Source organism: Phyllostomus discolor, chromosome 3 (assembly GCF_004126475.2).
Source record: "Phyllostomus discolor isolate MPI-MPIP mPhyDis1 chromosome 3, mPhyDis1.pri.v3, whole genome shotgun sequence".
Taxonomy (NCBI): Eukaryota; Metazoa; Chordata; class Mammalia; order Chiroptera; family Phyllostomidae; genus Phyllostomus; species Phyllostomus discolor.
This window is the reverse complement of record NC_040905.2, coordinates 93,533,435-93,552,579: the sequence shown is the minus strand read 5'-3', so window position 1 is coordinate 93,552,579 and position 19,145 is coordinate 93,533,435. Positions and strand designations below refer to the sequence as shown.

At 56.2% G+C, this 19,145-nt stretch overlaps 1 protein-coding gene across 1 annotated transcript in view; it reads right to left on the bottom strand.

The window, feature by feature from the left end:
• GTF2IRD1 (GTF2I repeat domain containing 1) overlaps positions 1-19,145 on the bottom strand; it is a 101,122-nt gene that overhangs the window by 31,532 nt on the left and 50,445 nt on the right. The window contains 11 exon segments of the mRNA XM_036020081.1: positions 3,772-3,855; positions 5,253-5,309; positions 5,513-5,562; positions 7,931-8,114; positions 9,178-9,243; positions 10,170-10,217; positions 16,588-16,677; positions 17,302-17,382; positions 17,880-17,894; positions 17,897-17,916; positions 18,619-18,727. Coding sequence (XP_035875974.1) covers positions 3,772-3,855; positions 5,253-5,309; positions 5,513-5,562; positions 7,931-8,114; positions 9,178-9,243; positions 10,170-10,217; positions 16,588-16,677; positions 17,302-17,382; positions 17,880-17,894; positions 17,897-17,916; positions 18,619-18,727 — 804 coding nt within the window.

The following is a 19,145-nucleotide window of genomic DNA, read 5'->3' as shown; positions in this document are numbered from 1 at the left end:
CAGTGCCTAATGCTTCTCAGCATCCTAGTCTGAGACCCTGAAAGCCCATCTTAAGGATGCTACCTTATGGGCACAGCTGGCCCTTCCCACAGTGCCTGGCCCTCCATCAGCCCCGGGGTTCTGCCTCACTCTGGTTCGGGACTGGCCTGGCCTGACAGGGTGGACTGCATTTGGGTACAAGGAAGGCAGCTGGAGCCCAGGCAAGGAGCACCTCACACCTCAGGGCCCCCTGTCCACAGAGGGGCACGGGTCTCATTCCTGCCGCCAAGCCTCTGTGCAGGGCTGTGGCACGCCCATCCCAGTGACTGTACTTATCTCACAGCTGGCCTGGCCGCAGTCTTGTGGGCGGTGGCCACAGCCACCCCACTCTCAGATGAGGCCTTGTGCCTGCTGTCAGCGGCCACCCCAGAGGCACTGCCCGGCTGGCCTTCCCGGGGCTCCTGCCCACAGACCAAGGACCAGTGCACAGCCCTGGGTGCTGTGAGGCCGACTGGAATGTTCTTGGTTCCCTGGGACTGAGACGGGGCCCAGCACAGGAGACCCACCCGGACGGAGGGCTGAGCTCACTGCGACCCCCTTAGGGGCTGGTTGACAGCATCATCCTCAGCATCACAGCACGTCCCTTTATGAAGAAATGCTGCCAAAATCTCCACACGTCTTGCATTAGAAAGAACAGCTGAGCTCTTTCATGCAATAAACTCATGGTTGCCTCATGGACACTGGGAATGGTAAAACCTGCCTCATTCTACTTTTTGTCTGACGCCTAGGAAACGCGGAGCCTGCCGAGTGCCCTGCCTCCAGCACGTACAGGATTTCTGCGTCTTCACGTCACCCCTGCGTCTGTGCTATTACCTCAGCCTGTGAACTGACTGAGATGTAATTCTTACATCATAAAATCGACCATTTTGAAGAGCACAATCCAGTGGTTTTTTAATATTCTCATGAGGTTGTGAAAATATCTCTACAATCTAATTCCAGAACATTTTCATCACTGCAGAGAGAAATCCAGTCCCCATTAGCAGACCCTCCTCCCGCCCCTTCTCCCCATGCCCTGGCAACCATTAATCTACTTTCTGTCTCTACCATTTTGCTCTGTTTTGAATCCTTTATCTTCATTTTTTTTTTTGCACACTAGTTTATGTGCTATTAGTGCACAGAAATCCTTTCTGAAACAAGAAAACTCAGGCAGAGAGGAAAATTTACACCCATAATCCCTGATGGGAACACGGTCTTTTCCACTTCTCTCTCCTCCAAAACGGCTCTTGCCACAATGACCGACGGCCTCCATGTCGCAAACCCTGTGGACACTTGTACCCTTTTGGCAAAATCCAACACAGATGGCCACTCCCTGCTCCTTGAAGTCTTCTCCTTGTTGTTCACAATCCCGCATTTCCTGGTTTCCCCTCATTCCGGCCACTCCTCCTCCTCCGGGGCCTGACCTCTAAACACAGCCTTCCTGGCCTTCAGTCTGGGTCCTCTGTCGTCCCCTCTGCACCCCTGTGGTGTCTCCTCTATTCCCACGACCTAAGTTTTGGTTCCAATCCAGATCCCTTTCTGAATAGCAGACTTTGTCTCCACTCACTCCTCTAACTCCACACGTCCCAAATGGGAACCCATAACCTCTCCCCTGACTCCCCCTCCAGTGACGGTGCTGCCTTCTCCCTGGCTGACAGTGTGGGTGTCCCCCTGTCTGTCCCTGGTGTGCCATGTGTTCTACCCCTCCCTCCGTCATGGTGACAGGTCCAGGTATCCCAATGAGCATGTGGCATTTCCCTGCCACAGGGATGAGGTAAGAAATGGACAAAATACTCAACAGAGACCAATGAGAAGCAAGGGGAGAGCTCAGAAAATTCTGGGGAAGAAATAGCCTGGCTCTCTTGAGAAAGCCCATGGAAGAGCCAGCCCAGTCCCTCCTTCTAGAGTGTGCAGAGGGGTGTCTGGACCTGCTGCAGCTATTCTGCCAACAAGCAGGAAGACAGCCTGAGAGGATGCTGATACTGTGGAAAGACACCAAGGACATTCCTGGACTGCTGGATCCAGCTGACCCTGAAGGCCAGCCTACTGCTGGACCTCCCATGCTATGAGCTACGGCTGCTTGTACTGCCCAAAGATAGCTGGACTGACTTTTCTCCCAACCCACATGCTCCTCTTATAGTGGAACATCTACACTCCCACACAGACAACTGGGAGTGGGACTTTGTGACTGCCTCGACCTGTACAGTACAACAGAGGTGACACGGCGTGACCTCTGGGGCTGGGTCACAAAAGGCAAACAGCTTCCAGCTGGCTCTCCCTTTCAGGACACGTGCCTCAGAAGCCCTGACTGACAAGTAGGAATTTGGCTAGCCTGGAGTTACTATGCTGGAAAGCCTGAGTGGAGGGATTTCATAGAAACTGGGAGAGATGCCCAAGGGGTCCAGAGGATCCAGCACCAGCAGTCTCCCCAGCCCGAGCCCAGGGATTAGACACATGAGTCAGGAAGCTGTCCAGGTGATCCCAGCCTCAGCCACCTTCAGCTGGCACCCTTGGGAAACACCCTGAGTGAGGTGACCCACTGACATCATGAGAGAGAATAAGTGGTCACTCTTATTGTAGGTCACCGCATTTTGGGGTGAGCTCTTCTCTAGTCATAGTAACCGAATCATAAGCCCATTAACCCCCTTTATTGCTCAAGACAGTTTTAGTGACTTGAGACCAAAACGCATCTGAAATGATTCTAGCTTGTTTTCCTCATGGAAGAACTCAGCTGGAGGCCTCTGTTCTCCTCCCTCCTCCCTGAGGATCTAGCAGCAGGGTTCTCTCTCTGAGCACATCTCCACTCCACCCACTTTCTTCCCAGACTGAGGCCAGGGCCTCGCCCAAGAGTACATTCTGGCCTACCTACCACTCCAGCCTCTGAGCTGGTGTCCCACCACCCATCCTCATCCTCCTGCACCCATGTACTTTCTTGTTGTTGAAGACTTCATTTATCTATTTTTAGAGAGAGAGGAGTGAAGGAGAAAGAGAAGCAGAGAAACATCGATATGCAACAGAAACATCGGCTGGATTCCTCTTGCACGTCCCCAACTGGGGACCTGGCCCACAACCCCAGCATGTGCCCCAACCGGGTATTGAACCAGTGACCTCTTGGTTTGCAGGCTGATGCTCAATCCACTGAGCCACACCAGCCAGAGCCCCATTCGGGAACATATTCTAAAGTACAAAGTGGCTCTAGTCATTTCACCCTTCCCAACAAAATACAAGGCCGAAACCATGGATGATCAGCTCTGTTTCCTGGACAGCTCCATGGGGTCCTTCCTTCCCCAACCTTCACAGTTCAGGTTTCTTCCTGTCTTAGGGAAAGCCTCAGGGCCTTGCACATGCCCATTACCTCAGCTGGGATGTCCTACCTTCACAGTCTGCTCAATTAATTCCTTCACTACCCTTCAGCTCTCTCTTTAAAGAGACCTGCCCTGGGCCCCAATTTAAGGTAAGCACGTAAGTTATTCTCTCTTGAGTAGCCTGCTCTTTTCCTGCACGATGGTGGAGCAGTTCCTCACTGTTATTAGAGTCTGTGTATCGGTGCAGTGTCCTCCTCACTGAGCTATGGGGCCCAGGAGGGCAGGGACTGCGTGTTTTCTGTACTGTTGTGTCTCCAGTGCCTGGCACATGGTCAGATCTCTCCAGAGAGATCTGTCTGTGGGTGAAAGGGTTTCCCAGAGGTGACCCTGGGAAGCTCCTGCCTCACTTCCAACCCTGCTGGCTTCCCTCACCCAGGCGCCCGGGCCTCACCGTATTTCTTATTGAACAGATCCTGCACTTGCTCCCTCAGCGTGTTGGCGATGTCGATCCGGGAGAGTCTGGTGTCATAATTCTCTGCAAAGTGAAAACCAATTATGGATTTGGGTTGTTAAATTAAAAGGCACTTAGTGAATTTTAAGGAATATGATTTTCTAGTTATGGGGACCTCCTTCTCTGGCAATTATCAGACCCTTGGAGTGGGCCCCTCAGGTCCTTCAGCATGAATACCTTGACAGAAATGTGTTTTTCTGGAAGGACGCTCGCTGTTGCCACAACAGCAAGTTGGAAATTAAGTTAATTGTTGACATTTGAAAACCACCACCAGAGCGATCAATAAGCCCTGGAGGTGACAGACACCGTGAAGAGGACAGGTTCCTGCGCATGGTGGGCTTGGAGCAGGGCAGGCAGGGGCTCAGATGGCTGGGCAGCTCCTGGAGAGGTGGAGCAGCTCCCAGGGGTCACTCCCCAACCGGGAGGGTGTTGGTTAAGGAGCCTGTATGCTGCATGTGCCAGGGGACCCCAGATGGCCCCTGCCTCCAGGGAGATTACAGCCTGGCACTGCCTTATGGGAAGAGAGAGGCGAGGCAGTGGATCTCAGGGTGGTTGGGTAGGGGGTGCTGAGGACCCCAGCCACGTCGAAGGACTGGACAGGAGGCGCCTTGGGGTGTGGCGAGAGACTCAACCCCCCTCATCACAGAAAGTCCCAGCTGCCCGTGACAGAGGGAGAGGCTTGACAGTGCATAGCTGCCCCTCTGGGGTCCGGGTCCTCTCTCTCGGGGCTCCCCCACCCCCTTCCTGCCATGGGTCTCTCTGACCCATTTTCTCCTCACAGCCACAGTGGCTGCCCAGGGACACCTAGGAAATGCCCACTCACACACAGCCACACCCAGGGCTGCCCCTACAGGCACCTGGGCTGTTGCTCCCCACCCCCTCACTGAGGCTACACTGAATCCCAACCAGGAAGCTGAGAAGCAACACCACACCTGCACCGATGGGGGGGGGGGCACCCCCTCAAAGCCTGCCCTGGCCTGCTTCTGTTTCTCAGTGATGGCCCACGCTCCGTGCCTTCACTCAAGCTCTCCCCCTTCTCTCCCTGCACACTCACTTCCTCCAATCCCATCTCACCCCGCTGCAGTTCCCTTCCTCTAGAGCCCTGCTTGCCTCTGTGCATGCCTCTGCTTTGACAGCAGCAAGAGTGAGGCTGACTGCCTAGGGTCAGTGGGCAGGGAGGTCAGCTGACTCCCCACATGGACAGTGGCCGGCTCCTGTACTCTGTGGAACCCGCACCCCAACCCCAGCCCCCACAGCCCCTGTGGAGCCTCTTGGAGCTGGCAGGCTACAGCCCTGTCCCCGCTGCTAACCGACCTCACCCAGTCCCCCAGGCCCTGGGGTTGTGGGCAGCCCCACCCAGCCTGGCCAGGTTACGGTTGTGGCGCTGGGACTGTCCACCCCATCCTGAGCTGCAACCTTACCTTGAAAGCCCTGTCTCTTCAGGCTCTCGTCCACAAAAGGGTCCCCGGAATCCCTCTCTGGGGGCGGGGGGAGAGAAGCCAGGGTGAGCAGGCGGCTAGCTCCTGAGACCCAGGGACAAAGGCAGGGGCAAACCGGATGCAGAGGGCAGTGGGGGAATGCCAGGGGAGGGCCGAGGAAGCAGAAGGAGGGGAGGTGGCAGAGGCCTGAGACCCCTCCCACACCCAGCCCGCACCTTAGCCCATGACCCTGTGCAGGGTACCTTGGCTGTCCGTGATGGGCTCTTTGACTCCTTCGGTGAGCAGCTCAGGCCTGGAAAATACAAGTGAGGCTATCACCAGGGTCCCTCCAAATCTCCTCACACTGCACAGCCCTCCCCCCGGGGCCTCAGTCTATGCATCTGTGCAACGGGTCCTCTGTTCTCTGGACAGTCCAAGTCTGGGGTCCTCGCCCCACCCCCACAGCTGCCCTGCTGACCCACATGTGAGATCAGGGGGTTGGGGGGCTGTGCTAGACTCTGAAGATTCAGCTGGGAGTGAGACCAGCCTGGTCCTGGCCTGGTGGGGCCGACACCCTAACTCTCAGTTCCAGGACACGGTGTGACTGCTGCTGTCCACCGTCAGAGCCTGTGGTCTGGGGGGCTCCCCACGGAGCTGGTTTTAAGTGTGGAAGCCTTCGGGGCTGACTGAGTGGCACCACAGTCTTGGACGCATGAGGACGGCCCAAGGTTTCTGGCTCACACACGAGAGCTGCCACTGCACTTTGGGGTTGGGGGCTCGGGGACCAGCCCAGCCCTCTCCTAAAGTCTGTATGGACACAGATGTCGCAAGGTCTTTCCCAGACATGAGGTACCCGCCAACGTCCTTGAGGTAGGTACTGTCTCCATCTTCCCATTCTCAGGATGGGGAAACTCAGGCATGGGTGAGGTGAGGGACATGCCTAAGACCATGTAGCTCACAGGGCAGAGTTCAAATTGGGCCCCTCTAGTCCTCACCCGCAGCCTCTCCTGCTGAGGGGCACCCTCCCCCGCGCCAGACCACTGTTTTCTGTCCTGACTCAAAGAGAGAAGTGCAGGTCTTCAAATCCAAGTTTGAGGAGAGGACGCAGGGCTGCAGAAGGTACTTTGGCCTGGGAGCCAGGAGTCCTGCTCAGCTCCTGCCACTCCTAGAGGACTGTGGGGCCATCATTGCACTGCCCGAGCCTCAGTTGCCCCAGGAGAAGGGGGAAGAGGGAGTGGTGGTATGTGTGGGGGGGCTCTGAATGCAGCCTGAGGCCTTTTGCAGCTCCTCAGACTATGCGCCAAGGCAGGGCTGTGCCTGCTCCCTCTGCGGCCCTGGACACCCAGCCCCATGTCGGGCAACGAGCTTATGCCCAGATCCCGCTGCCAGGACAGGCGTCCAGTCCTCACCCTCTGGCAGCCTGACTGGGGGGCAGAATGCCCCGAGTCTGGCCTTTCTCCTCGCTCCCAGGCAGGGTCTCTGTGTCGCTGCCTGGCCATCTCTGTGGCGGAGAGCTCGTCCCCTTTGTGGGCAGCCTCAGCACAAACACGTCCTCACAGGAGACCCTGGTCCAGCACCTTTCCCTTCGGGAGGTCTGAAGGAGCAGTTCTGTTACCTGTCCCACTCCACCATGCCCTCCTCTGGCCAGCCGGCCTCCCCTGTGCCCTCAGGCTGCCACGGGCCCCAGACGCCCGGCCTACCCAGACAGCCCCACTTTAGCTGAACAAGGTTCCACTGAAAATGGGGCATTTGGGGTCAGTGCTGTGCCAGAGCCTGTCTGGTCTTTGTCCCCGGTTCCTGGGAGAGAAGCTATAAATCTTCCACATTTCCCCAATGACAGGAGTGTCTCTGTCACTCATGGTGAGCCTCCTGGATCACACTTATGTTTGTACTGGGTTGGTTCAGGATGCAGGAAGAGCAGCCGTGTGATTGGAGGACGGGGCTTTGGGACAGCTGACATCAGAGCAACCTCCCGGCTTCTAGGGAGAGGAGAGGCTGGAGAACGGATTCAATCACATGCCCAATGACCCAACCAAGTCGGCTGATGCTTCCCGATGGGCACCGTGGACACGGAAGCTCGGTGGGGATGCCCAAGGTGAACCAATCGGTGTGCTGGGAGTGACGTGTGCCCTGCGTTCACGGGACAGGGCGTGGAAGCTGTGTCCAGTGCCCTCCCAGACCTCAGCCTTTGTGTCTCTCCAACTGGCTGGTCCCGATTTGCATCCGTTACAGGCAGTGGGGACGTTCTTGCTGGGTCTGTGCCCTGAACCTGTGGGGTCTGCTCCCTCCGGGTGCTCAGTGCCACCACTGTACCGCAGCACTTGAAGCAGACAGAACCTTCCACAACTACTTCCCTGGGCATCAGTCTCCCACCTGTCAGAATCCACCTGTGGTTTTAAATTTCCTAAGCGTTTTTTAACTTTAGAGAATCTGATGAAAGCAAGGAACCTCCTCTCCAGAAAAAGGCACAAAAGAATACAAAAATTCTGCATATAAGTTCAAGAATCTGGGTTAATGTTTTTTGACCTGGCTGCCCTGGGTCTGGCAGACCTGGATGGCCTGGTGCCTGCTCGGCTGTGCCTGAACCCTGACTAACACCGCACTCTTTAAAAACAAAACAAGGAAAAGCCCACCCTAACCGGCCGAGGCAGATGGGATTTTGGTGTGGCCCCCGGCCTTACCTCTTAATGACAAACTGGATGCTGTTGCTGGCCTCCAGGATCTTCCGGAGCTTGGCAATCCCGAAGCAGTTGGGCCTGCGGAGGGAGATGCCTTCAGGCAGCCCCACCACAAACAGCTCCTCTGGGTACATCAGGAACTTGGAGTAGGGCACCTTGACGGGCTCCGAGATGCCGATGGCCTTGGCTGCGAAGACACCGCTGCTATAGGGCCACCCAGAGCTGTGGGGCCACCAGTCTCAGCTCCCACCTCCCACGTCTGCAGAGGGAAGGGGGGAGCAGCAGCCACAGGTGCCAGAGCCCTTTCAGAGTCTGCACTTAGTTGAGCCTTCTCCACCTTCTGGAGATGTGAGTACCACTACCCAGGCTCAGTGAAGAGACCTGGAGCTCAGAGGGGATGGGACTCATTTCAGGTCACAGGGCCCCAGAGCCAAGGTCCGTGAATCCCAGACTCATGCTCACTCCATGCCCTCACAGCCTGGCAGCGCAGGAGAAACCGCCGACAGCTGGTGAGACCTATTGCTGGCTCCACCCAGGACCAGGTGTCCAACCCTGAGTTTCCAGAAAGGCCCTCCAGAGGTCCCCTGCCACCATAAAGAAGTGAAGAACCTCAAAAGTCTGTGTGGCGCACTTTGGGAAGAGGACAGATCTGAGGTCCAGCTTAGGCACTGCCACGCATTAGCTGTGGGGCCTCAGGGAAGCCATGTCCCCGCACCAGGTCTCACTCCCCTCCTGTGTAAATGAGTATTAGGGTACAGGGATTCGGAGGGATGGGATGAGAGAACTGTGTGAAGCACCTAGCCAGGGCCTGGCAAACCACAGGCACTTGGTAAAGAATAGCTTCCTCCCTGCTTCCGCACCCTCTCTCCTGGTCCTCCTGGTAGGAAAGTTTCTGCTATGTATGAGTCCTCTGAGAACCCGGGATGGGGGTGCCCCTGAGGACAGTGGGCAGTTCATGCAGTGGAGTGAATGACCTCTCCAGCCCGAGGCGGAGGCAGATGTGAGAGAGCGTGAGCGTGCTGACCGAGGAGGCTGGGTGTAGTGTTTCAGAGGGTGGGGTTCTCTGCAGTGCCACAGTCTCCCTGGGGGCCCCTGCCCTCTCTCAGTGGGTCCCAGTCCCTCCCTCCCCTCCCCCTCCTTGTTCCTTTGCAGGGAACAGCTGGGATGGGAGCTGGGCATGATGTCCCTCTGAACACAGGCCAGCTGAAGGGTGGGCCGGGACGCCCTGACCCTGTCCGGCCCCTGCTCACCGTATCTTGTGTTGAAGAGCAGCTCCACCTGCTTCCGCAGGGGCCGGATCACATCGCCATGGCTGTCTGAAAGTCAAGAAGCAGCCTGTTGAGCCTCCCCAGTGGCAGCAGCTCCGTGCTCCTCAGCTCATGAGCCAGCTCTGCTGGCACCAAAATGACCCTTGGAGGGACCTTGGAATGGGGAAGGCCGGGATGGTGGTGGCAGGTAACCTCTTCCCTCACAAATGGCACCCCCCAGACAGGCCAGAGATTCCTGGGCTCAAATACTTGCTTGTGAAACCCAGTCTAGGGCATCGCCAGGCCTGAGTGGAGATCTGAAAGGTTTTGTGGCCCAAGAAAGATCATGGTCTTTCTAGGTTAAGTGGCACTCCAGATCAGCTCAGCAAGTCACCTAACTAGTGAGGAAACGCTAAGCCTGCAAATTGAGTATGCCGCCACCAGGTGGCAGTGGGCTTTTGTTAAACTTCGTGGTTCCCCTGCCAGGCTGGGTTTGGGGGAGTGACACATCTCCCCTCTGACACCGACTCACTCCATTTCAGGGGCAGAGACTCCTGAGATGAAACAAGTCTGTCTTCACCTCAATGTCCCTTCTGGCCTACTCTCATTCTCAGCGGGAAGGGAATGAGCTGTGTTTCTGAGAATGAGCATGTCTGATGGACACGAAGCCAATTTTGTGCTTTCAAGCCTCAATTCTACTTGCTCAGATAGACCAGGCCCAGTCCTCACCCTTAAGATCTTTGTGGAAAGAAACACAGTGTGTATACAAACAAAAAAAGACAGTCTTGCAATTTCCCTTACCAGAATGAGCTCCTGTACCTCTGACCAGGTACCTCCTCATTCTAGAAAACAGGTCTGCAAACCTCCCACCTCAGGTAGCCCACAGGACTCCCACCCCGCAACGGGGTACTGGAGACAAAGGAGAGACGAGGGGCAAGGGAGGGCAGCAGAGATGGGGTGGTGGGGTGAAACGCGGGAGATGGACAGCGCCTCACCCTCCGCAGGTCTCTCCTCGGGCCGCAGGTCCTCGCCGGGGCCTTTGTCTGAAAGAGAACACAGGATGCTGGGAAGCCACGCTCATCATCCCCTGCACCCTGTGTTGCCAAAGTCAGGCCACACAGGTGGGGAATGGCAGGCTGGCAGGCTCTGACACTGCAGCATGGCATAGTGACCCCCAGAAGGGATCAGGGACCTCCATTTAGTACAGGCACCCCACCCTTGTCTCCATGTGAGGAGGGCGGGTGCAGAGGCCAGGCAGCCTACCACATTTGGTAAGCACCGCCTGGCGGCCACTCCTTCCTACAATGCACTGTGTTCTGTTCCAGGCACTAAGGATGCTCAGGAACAAGACAAAGCCCTGCCCTCCTGGTGTGCTGCAGACACAACACAATGCCAGATGGTGGTGATGCCAGTAAGAGAAACAGATTCACACGAGGCGACAGAGGGAGGGACAGGTGGGGATGCACAGAGCCATCCTGGGCCAGGCGAACAGGGGTTGGACTGAGGAGGTGGCTGGCAGGAATGGATTCAACCTTGTTTCCAGGTGCTTGCCCGCAGGTGGCAAGGAAGCAGGACAGTGCACAGGGGAGGATTCCTGCAGGAGGGGAGTGCCTGGGCTGGATCCCAGTGTCCCGGAAAAGCAGTGGGATGGGAGGGACCCGGGCAGGGATGGGGTCAGACTGAGGTGATGGGTTTGGGCTGGAGGATGACATGCACATGTGGACACTGGGAGTGGGGTGACTGGGATAGGCCCTCAGCAGAGGCCTGTATTGCCAGGGCTCAGGAGGCAGCGAGGGATTTTTGACATTTGTGACAGCCAGATGGGAGCTGAGACTGAGGAAGCTCACTGGTGCCTTCACAGAAGGTACCAGCCCTTAAACAGCTCATTTCAGCCCACAACATGCTGCTGAGCTGGGGAATGGTGAAGCAGGGGGACCCCAGGCCTGCTCCCCCAGTTCAACAGAGCACTGGGTGTCTAGGGTGCAGGGCACTGTCCTCGGTCCCAGATGCGATGCTTAGCGGAAGCAACAGGCGAATCCTGGGAGAGCCATCCGTGGTCATGGCCTGCTCGCCAACCGGCAGCAGAGGAACCAGCACATCTGGGATCACCAGACAAGCTTGAGCCTTGGGGTTCGGCCTAGAAGGAGCTGGAAGATTCTGGAAAGTTTCATCTATGCTTAGCTGCCCAGTTGAAAAGGTGGGGGGCCAGCCCTGAGGCTTAGGCCTAAACTTTCCTCAGGGAATTGGACTCATTATGGGCAGTACATGCTGGGTGTCCCCAACTTCTACCTGAAGATCCGGCTGTGGGAGAAGAACCAGCAAACTGTGAGCCTGTGGTTAACACCTTCCCTACAAAGAGCTCTCAGCCAATAATGGGGGGCGACTTGACAGATCACTAACCCAGCTCCCTCTCCATCCACCTGCATAAACTCAGGCTCGTGGTGATTAGTGGGCTCTCGTGGGCCCTCAGCTCAGCTGCCTGCAGTGGTCACAGGCCTGATGACACGCCTGCACTAACTCAGTCCCACTTCCCACCTTGTACTGGTGGTCCCAGGTCTCCTCCCAAGTGAACGAACACACTTTTCTCGGGTCAGCTTCTGGGGGACCCCACTAACACGCTGGAGCACGAGTAGATACGAAGAGGTGAGTCTGGTGGGGACAGAGGGACAAGCAGGGCCACCAGGGAGGGCTTTCCTGGGCAGGTGCCCGTGACCAGGATTCAGGTGCAGCATCTATCCTGGGGGGAGCTGCCACATGCCACACCTGGAGCATCTATACAGTCCACCAGGGGGCCTGAGAGGGACAGGAGAGGGCAGACCTGGCCCGAGACCGTCGCTTCCGTGAGCTGTCCATGTGCAGTGCCACCCCCAGGCAATGTTCCAGGGCACCAGGCAGGGGAGGACCTGACCTAGCCCCTCACCGGGGCCCAAGCTGGGGTGGTGGGGGCTTCTGCCAGCCTTGTTGGGTCCCCAAACAGGGCTAGGTCCTCTAGTGGGAGACAACCTGGGTGCTCTGGGGGCCCAAGTTCTAAGTGAGGAGAACCTGCCTGATGCTCCACTGGGCTATTTACTCTGAACACACTTGTCCTCAAGCTGACGGCCCCCATTTCAACACCAAGAGACTGGAAACAACCTCAGTGAACAACCAAGGACCTGCCAACGCAGTGGGTACCGTGCTGCTGCAGAGACGGCCACAGTGAGGACACCGGGAGCAAAGTGTACAAAGTGGTGGCCACGTGCATTAGCACGTGTGCAGAGAAACACGGAGGATGAACACCTAACTCAAGGGTGCCTGGCTGGGGTGGGGGGCAGGAGAGCCTTTCCTTTACCTGTTACAGAAGTCTGCATCGTGTGTCTCACACCGTGCACGTGCACACAGAAAAAAGCACAGCACACATGCTCCTCCTCTAGCCCACGGGGTCCCGAGAACCTCGGGATCTTTGGAATTCTGAATGAGGTGCCTTGCAAGGAGCCCCGGACGGAAAGCTGGCAAACCTGGGTTCCAGCCCAGGGCTGGGTGCCTTTGGGGAGGTGGACTGGTGCCACCAGGCCTGTTTCCTGCCGTCGAACCAGGAGGGAGAAACCTTTCCAACAGGAATGGCACCATGCTGGTCCACAGCCTCCAGGTTTCCGAAGGGGACCCCTGTGGTTTCCTCTGCTGCTGTGAGTGCAGCCGGGCGCCGGGGGCCTCTCAGCAACCAGGCCACACGGGCAGCTCATCCAGAGCCCCTGGCCAGCCAGACTCCCCACGGTCTGCACACACTGCTGCCAATCTGGTCATCCCGAGCCCGTGCCTGACAAATAATATTCTTTCTTCACTACCGAGGGATTGAAAGCACATCACAACTGATTTAGGACACAAGAAAGATAACGCACTTAACCTAACATAGCCACTATTTTGATATTTCCTTTCTTGTTTTAAACCAGTAATTATGTTTTCAACACGGTTGTCAACACTCATTTTTGTGTCTTTTGCCTTCTCCCTTGTTGCCTGTTTTTAGTGGCTGTGTCAGGGTACCATTAACGTGCCCGGGTAGTTGGACCGATTCTTTCCGATTAAAAAAAAATCCTCACCCAAGGATATGTTTATTAATTTTAGAGAGAGAGCAATGGAGAAAGAGAAACACTGATCGGCTGCCTCTCGCACCCCAACAGGGGATGGGGCCCTCAGCCTTTTGGTCTATGGGACGGCGCTCCAACTACTGAGCCACCCAGCCAGGACGCTTTCCAGTTTTTCATCGTCATGGGTAACGCTGTCATGAACACCTCTGTGTGGAAAACGCTGTCCCTGTTTCAGATATTTTCCTAGGAATGGATTCCTGGGAATGGACCAGGGAGCTCACGGTCAGGGCTCTTCAAGCCGACAGATTTCTTTAAGAAGCAGTGAGCACGTTTGTCTTTGCACCAAGCAGCACCATTTCGCAACGTGCGCAACGCAAGTTCTGCCCCATTAGCAGGTGCACAAGAGCCGCCCCCGTGCGAGCCCTCCTCTCTTCGTGCCTGTTTACCTCGCTGTGCTTGTTTCCCTGGCTGTCTCTGTGTGGTGCGATTGTCCATCCATGTTGTGGTGGACACGGATGTACCACCAAGACCCCCAGCTTGTTGCTCCAGAGGTAGAGACTGTGGTTAGCTGGCAGCCAGGTCAGCTGCTCCTTCAGGGACTGCCCTTCTGGGCCGGCCCACACCCCGTATCTCATGAAGGAGGGCGTATAAAGGCCAGGACATCCCGGTTCACTCAGAACAACTCTAGGGGTTCCAGAGCTCCCTGTGGGGTTGGTGGAGACTATTACTGGGGCTGCATCACGGCTCAACCTCTGCCCCCCTGGGCTTCCACCCCCTCCTTTACACAGGTGTTGATCCCAAGGGCAGCCCCCAGTAAACACCCTGCATGTTAAACTCCATCTCAGAGTCTGTTCCCCAAGGAATACAACTCATGGCACGTCCTTGGGCTCTGAATTCTCGTGCATCTCGCCCAGCGTTCTGGTCTGTCAGAGTCGCAAGGAGCATCAGTCTTGGGTGGACTGCCCATTCCCTCCCAAGGCATCAGCAGATCACAGGATTCTGCTGCCTGAGGTCCCTTTGTCCAACTGACTGATGAGTATTTCTGGAATGTCCGAGCCCTTTGGGGCAGCACTGGGACCCTCTCCCAGGTGGAGGCTGGGGCACCACGCAGCCCTGCTTCCCCAGCTGGCCCAGGGCCAACTCAGTCCCCACGCGTGACCCACATTGGATCCCTTCTGATGACTCACTGTCGTTTCTGTAGAAATTTTTTCCAGAACTGTGCCTGCCTGGGACTGATGCCCAGTCCACCCATCTGCAATTTGGGCAAACCCTCATCTTCCTGCCTCCCCCAGCACTAATTCTCACCAGAGGACACGCCCACTGATTCTAGAGCAAGGGGAGGGGAGGGAGAGAGAAAAACTGATTGGCTGCATGCTGCATGCACCCCGGCTGGGAACTGAACCCGTGACTCCTGTCTAAGGGATGATGCTCCAACCACCTGAGCCACACCAGCCAGGGCCAGACCCTCATCTTGAAGCCTGTTTTTTTTTTGTTTTGTTTTGTTTTTTTTTGTCAGCTCAGCTTCCATCCACCATGACCTCTCAAATGCTATGGATGGTGGCTCTTAGGTATTAGCTGCCTGGAACTCAACTCAGCAGAAGCTGGAAATCTACGCTCGCCCACAGCAGCTCTGCAAACCCTTGTATCTCCTTAATGAACAGGACTCCCAGGTCCTCCTCACTCTCTCCCATTTCCAGACCATTCTCCCTGACAGAGATGGAAGCAAATGAGGGGCAGCGATGTTCTGCCTTTATTGTGTCACCAATCCCCACTGCATCACCCACCGGGGGCCTGCAGGAATCCTTACTTATTTTTCCAGTCATTTGTTTATTTTGGGTAGAGAAAAATGAAAACATAGAGAAAGCATACAGAATATTATCACAGACATGTACCCACAATACATGTTAGCATTTGGTCATAGTCACACCTGCTTTTTAAATAAAAGGTTAAAATACTACCATTTTTACCCCTGGCTGGTGTGGCTCAGTGGACTGAGTCCTGGCCTGAGACCCAAAGGTCGCTGGTTCAATGCCCAGTCAGAGCACATGCCTGGTTGGGGGGCCAGGTCCCTGGTTGAGGGTGTGCGAGAGGCAACCAATGTATGTTTCTCTTGCACATTGATGTTTCCCTCCCCCTCTTTCTCCCTCCCTCCCCCTCTTTGCAAAAATAAATAAATAAATCTTTTTTAAAAGAATGCTGCCATTTTTTTGTTTTCAGATTTAGATAAATGCTATATTGTCCATATGCGTCTGTACGTGCTTTTCACATGGAACATTCCAGTTGTGAGTTCTCTTTGCATTGTTCATTTAAGTGCTGCCTACTGTGCTTTGGCATGACATCCTTGAGCAATCCCTGCCCCCCGCCCCTTCCCTGATCAAGCCCACACAGGGAGGGAGGGCAACAAATGCCGTCCCTCTTCTTAAAGGCCCCTGGCCTGGCCCTGCATCCCTATTATAGAGTCTTTCAAACTGCAGCCACCTGAGTCCCCACACCATTTTCTGCCATATGAACAAACCTTCTGTACCAAAGTTTACATACTGTTTAGCTTTATAATGATTCACATTTGAAAAATTTTAATTCTTATTTTTATTCCCTCTATTAACATCTGTGGATAATGGTTGGAGCTGAGTTAGGCACGTGAGATACACTGAAGTATTCATTTCAGTTTTCTTCTAAAATCAAGTTAAGAAAACAAAACACACAGCCATGGCTGGTGTGGTTTTGAACCAAAGGGTTGCTGTGTGGTTCCCGGTCAGGTCCCACCCTGCAGGCGTGTGAGAGGCAAGCTCCTTCCTGGTATCCACATGGCTCTCACCTGCCCCTCCTTCAGGTCTTTGCTCCAATGGCACTTTCTCAGTGAAGTCCACTCTGACCCCTGAGTCCTGTGGTTACCGTCCTCTCCTGCCCCCAGTACTTCTCCTCCAGCTCCTGCCGGTGCACCACCTGCACTGACACCGCCTGACCTTCTATTGGACTTTCAGATTTCCCTTCATCTGTCTCCCTGCCCTGGAGTGTCAGCCCCATGGGGGCAGGGACTTCGGCCTATTTGGTTCACTGTTCTGTCCCCCGAACCTCGGACAGGATCTGACACATAGCAGGTGCTCAATAAATAGTTGCTGAATAAATGACCTAGTTAATCCAAATGAGGGCTTTGGGGAAAGACTAGCAACCAGACTTAATATAAATCAAGGCCAGCTTCAAGTTTTCAGAAAGGAACCGAGGCTGGGCGAGGGAATCCGGCACACTCTGGGTTTCCTCTAAGAAGATCAGTCAGTACCAAGAAGAGCCTGCGGACTTCCTGAACCCCTCCCCGTCACACCCCAAGGAGGTGAGCCCCCAGCCCACTTCTTACCAGTCAGCATCTCCATCCCATAGCCAGAATCTTCCGAGGGCAGATGCCCGGGCATCGAGTCTGCCATTTCCTCAGAGGTTGGTGAAGGGTCTGGAGATAAAACTCCAAGTGACAAGAGAATCTTCTGCCTGTCCCACCCCGTCACGGTCCCTCAGGGACCCTCGTCCAGCACGCCCACAGAGCAGGAGCCTTGAGGAAGCCGTTCCCTGGACTAGGGCAGGGGGTGGGGGGAGGCCTTAATGACCAGAGGCCAGGCCTGGGCCCGGGGGCCTGGACCATTGGGAGCTCCCACACTGAACCTCCAGAGGCAAGTATACCCTCCTCCTCACAGATGTGGAAACTGAGCTTAGAGATTCCAAGTCTGGAGTCCAGGTCAGATCCTCTTACTCCAGTGACTTTTCTTCTCCTTCCTCCTGCCTCCCAAACCCCAGGGAAGCCAGGCCAGAGAGGTGAAGCTGGGCCCTTAAGGGAGGAGGGGCTGAGGTGTGACTCCCGGTACACGGGGCAGGTATGGCTGTGGAGGGCATATGTGAGACCCATTATCCTCAGGCCCACACTAGAGAAACCGCAGCCAGGCAGGCCCTTGAGAGACGGAGGGGGCAGGCCCTTGAGAGACGGAGGGGGCAGCCCCAACGTGGTTGGGAGGAAGCACAGCGGTTCCTGCAGGTTCAGGGTGGGGGCGGCAGGGGGAGCCCTTCAGATGTTGTCCCTTACCTGGGATGGTGACCTGAATGATATCCAGATCCTCCGGCTCAATTTTGATGGGCCGCAGCCCACCCAGCTCCCCGGAGGTTCCTGCGAGCAGGAAACAGGGGACCCAGTCATACGTGGACATGAGCTTGGCTGGGCAAGGTGAGCCCTTCCAAATCCTCATGTCACTGGCTTGTTAACAGATCCCAGGAAAAGTCACACTGGCCCCCATGCTCCTGCCCAGACCAGGATGGAGGGTATGGCAGAATGTCAGTCCTGGTGTCTCCAATGTATGGACCTGGCAATTGAGGCCCACGGCGTGGTAGGGAGCCTTCGCCACAGACATACCAGGAGGCAGTCAGTGGTGATGCCAGAATCCAGGTTTGCCGACTCCCTCCCAGTGCTGCCCAAATCCCATTGGCCACTCCCTGCAACCCACCACCTGTAAGCTCCCAGCATGCTCTGCAACTCCCAGAATGCTCTGAGGCCTGGGGGTGGTAAGGGGACAGGGGTGGACAGAGGCTATTCACTAGTCCTCCAGGCTCATGGCCTGAGCTGCTGGGTGCAGCTGGTGGACGCTGCAGGGTCCTGGTCCTCCGTACCTGGCCCACAGTCTCAGAGGTCCCGCTCTTGTCTGTCCTGTGGGAAGGGAGATAAGAAATGACACGGTACCAGCCTGGCTTCCCCTCCAGACTGCCAGTTCAGAAGGCTCCCTGACCACGCCCCCTCCTGCCCCCATAGAAGGGCCTCTCCACAGCAAGGTCCCCAGCACACTGGCCAAGAGTCTGAGGAGGAGGATGGGAAGCAAAGCTGGGCAGGATGGCTGGCATGGACGATTCAGTTAATTCACAGAGCCTTTGGCGAGGCCCGGGCTAGATTTGGGGGTTTGGGATAAATGGCTCATCCCTGGACCCCAGAGGCCCAGAGCACGGGTGGGGAGCACTGGTGGATGGTGAGCAAGCCATGAACTGAGTGCAGGGCCTTGTGGACGCACAGGGCAGACGCCTGGGGGCTAAGGAAGGTTTCTGAGACCAGGTGACACACAGCCAGTCCCCAAAGTGGGGGGACGAGAGTTCTCCAGTGGGAGGAAAATCGGTGGTCTCTGCCTTCCTTCTCTGTCTCTTTACTCTCCCTGCCTCATGGGGGTATGGGGCGGGACCCACAGAGTGTGTCAGGGGGTCTGTGTGTGGCACGGCCCTGTGCCTGTGGAGGGTCCAGGGGGATGGGAGACGCTGTGCACAGCATCCTGGGCCAGCCTTCGGCCTCGCTCCTCCCCACAGGTGACACCCCCTCAGTCCAGGGTTGGGGTGCCCATGGGCCAGGGGCTGGGGTGGGCCTTACCGAGCAGTCCCAGCCAGATCAAGAATGGAGGCCCGGGAGACTTCCGTAGAGGTGTCATCTGGCGGGCTGGCAGGCTCCAGTTTTGTGGGGTCTTTGGTAAATTTATTCCCTGGGTGGAGAGTCGGGGAGGGGCAGGGCAGATTAGGGTGAAGGCTCTCCAGCCTCCCCCTGCCTTGGGAGCACCCCTGGGTGAGGTCTGGCCTCAGCCCCTCCTTCTTGTGGGCTCTATGTCCAGCAGGGCAGGGCGGGTCCCGGGGAAAGATGCCATCCCTGGGAGAAGAAACGGCCACGGGCCAGGGGTCTGCGAGGACTGAGAAGGCAGAAGAGGCTACCAGAAATGATGGCCCTGACCTTATATACACTGCTTGGGTGAGGGAGCCCTTAGGAAAGGGGCTCAGTCTCCCTTGAGGCCATCCTGTGGGACCCTTCTCTCATTTGGTTGCCCCAGAAACCCAGAGGAAGGCACTCTCATCACTTCACAGATGGGGAAACTGAGGTCTATAAAACGCAGTAGCTGCCCACAGTCA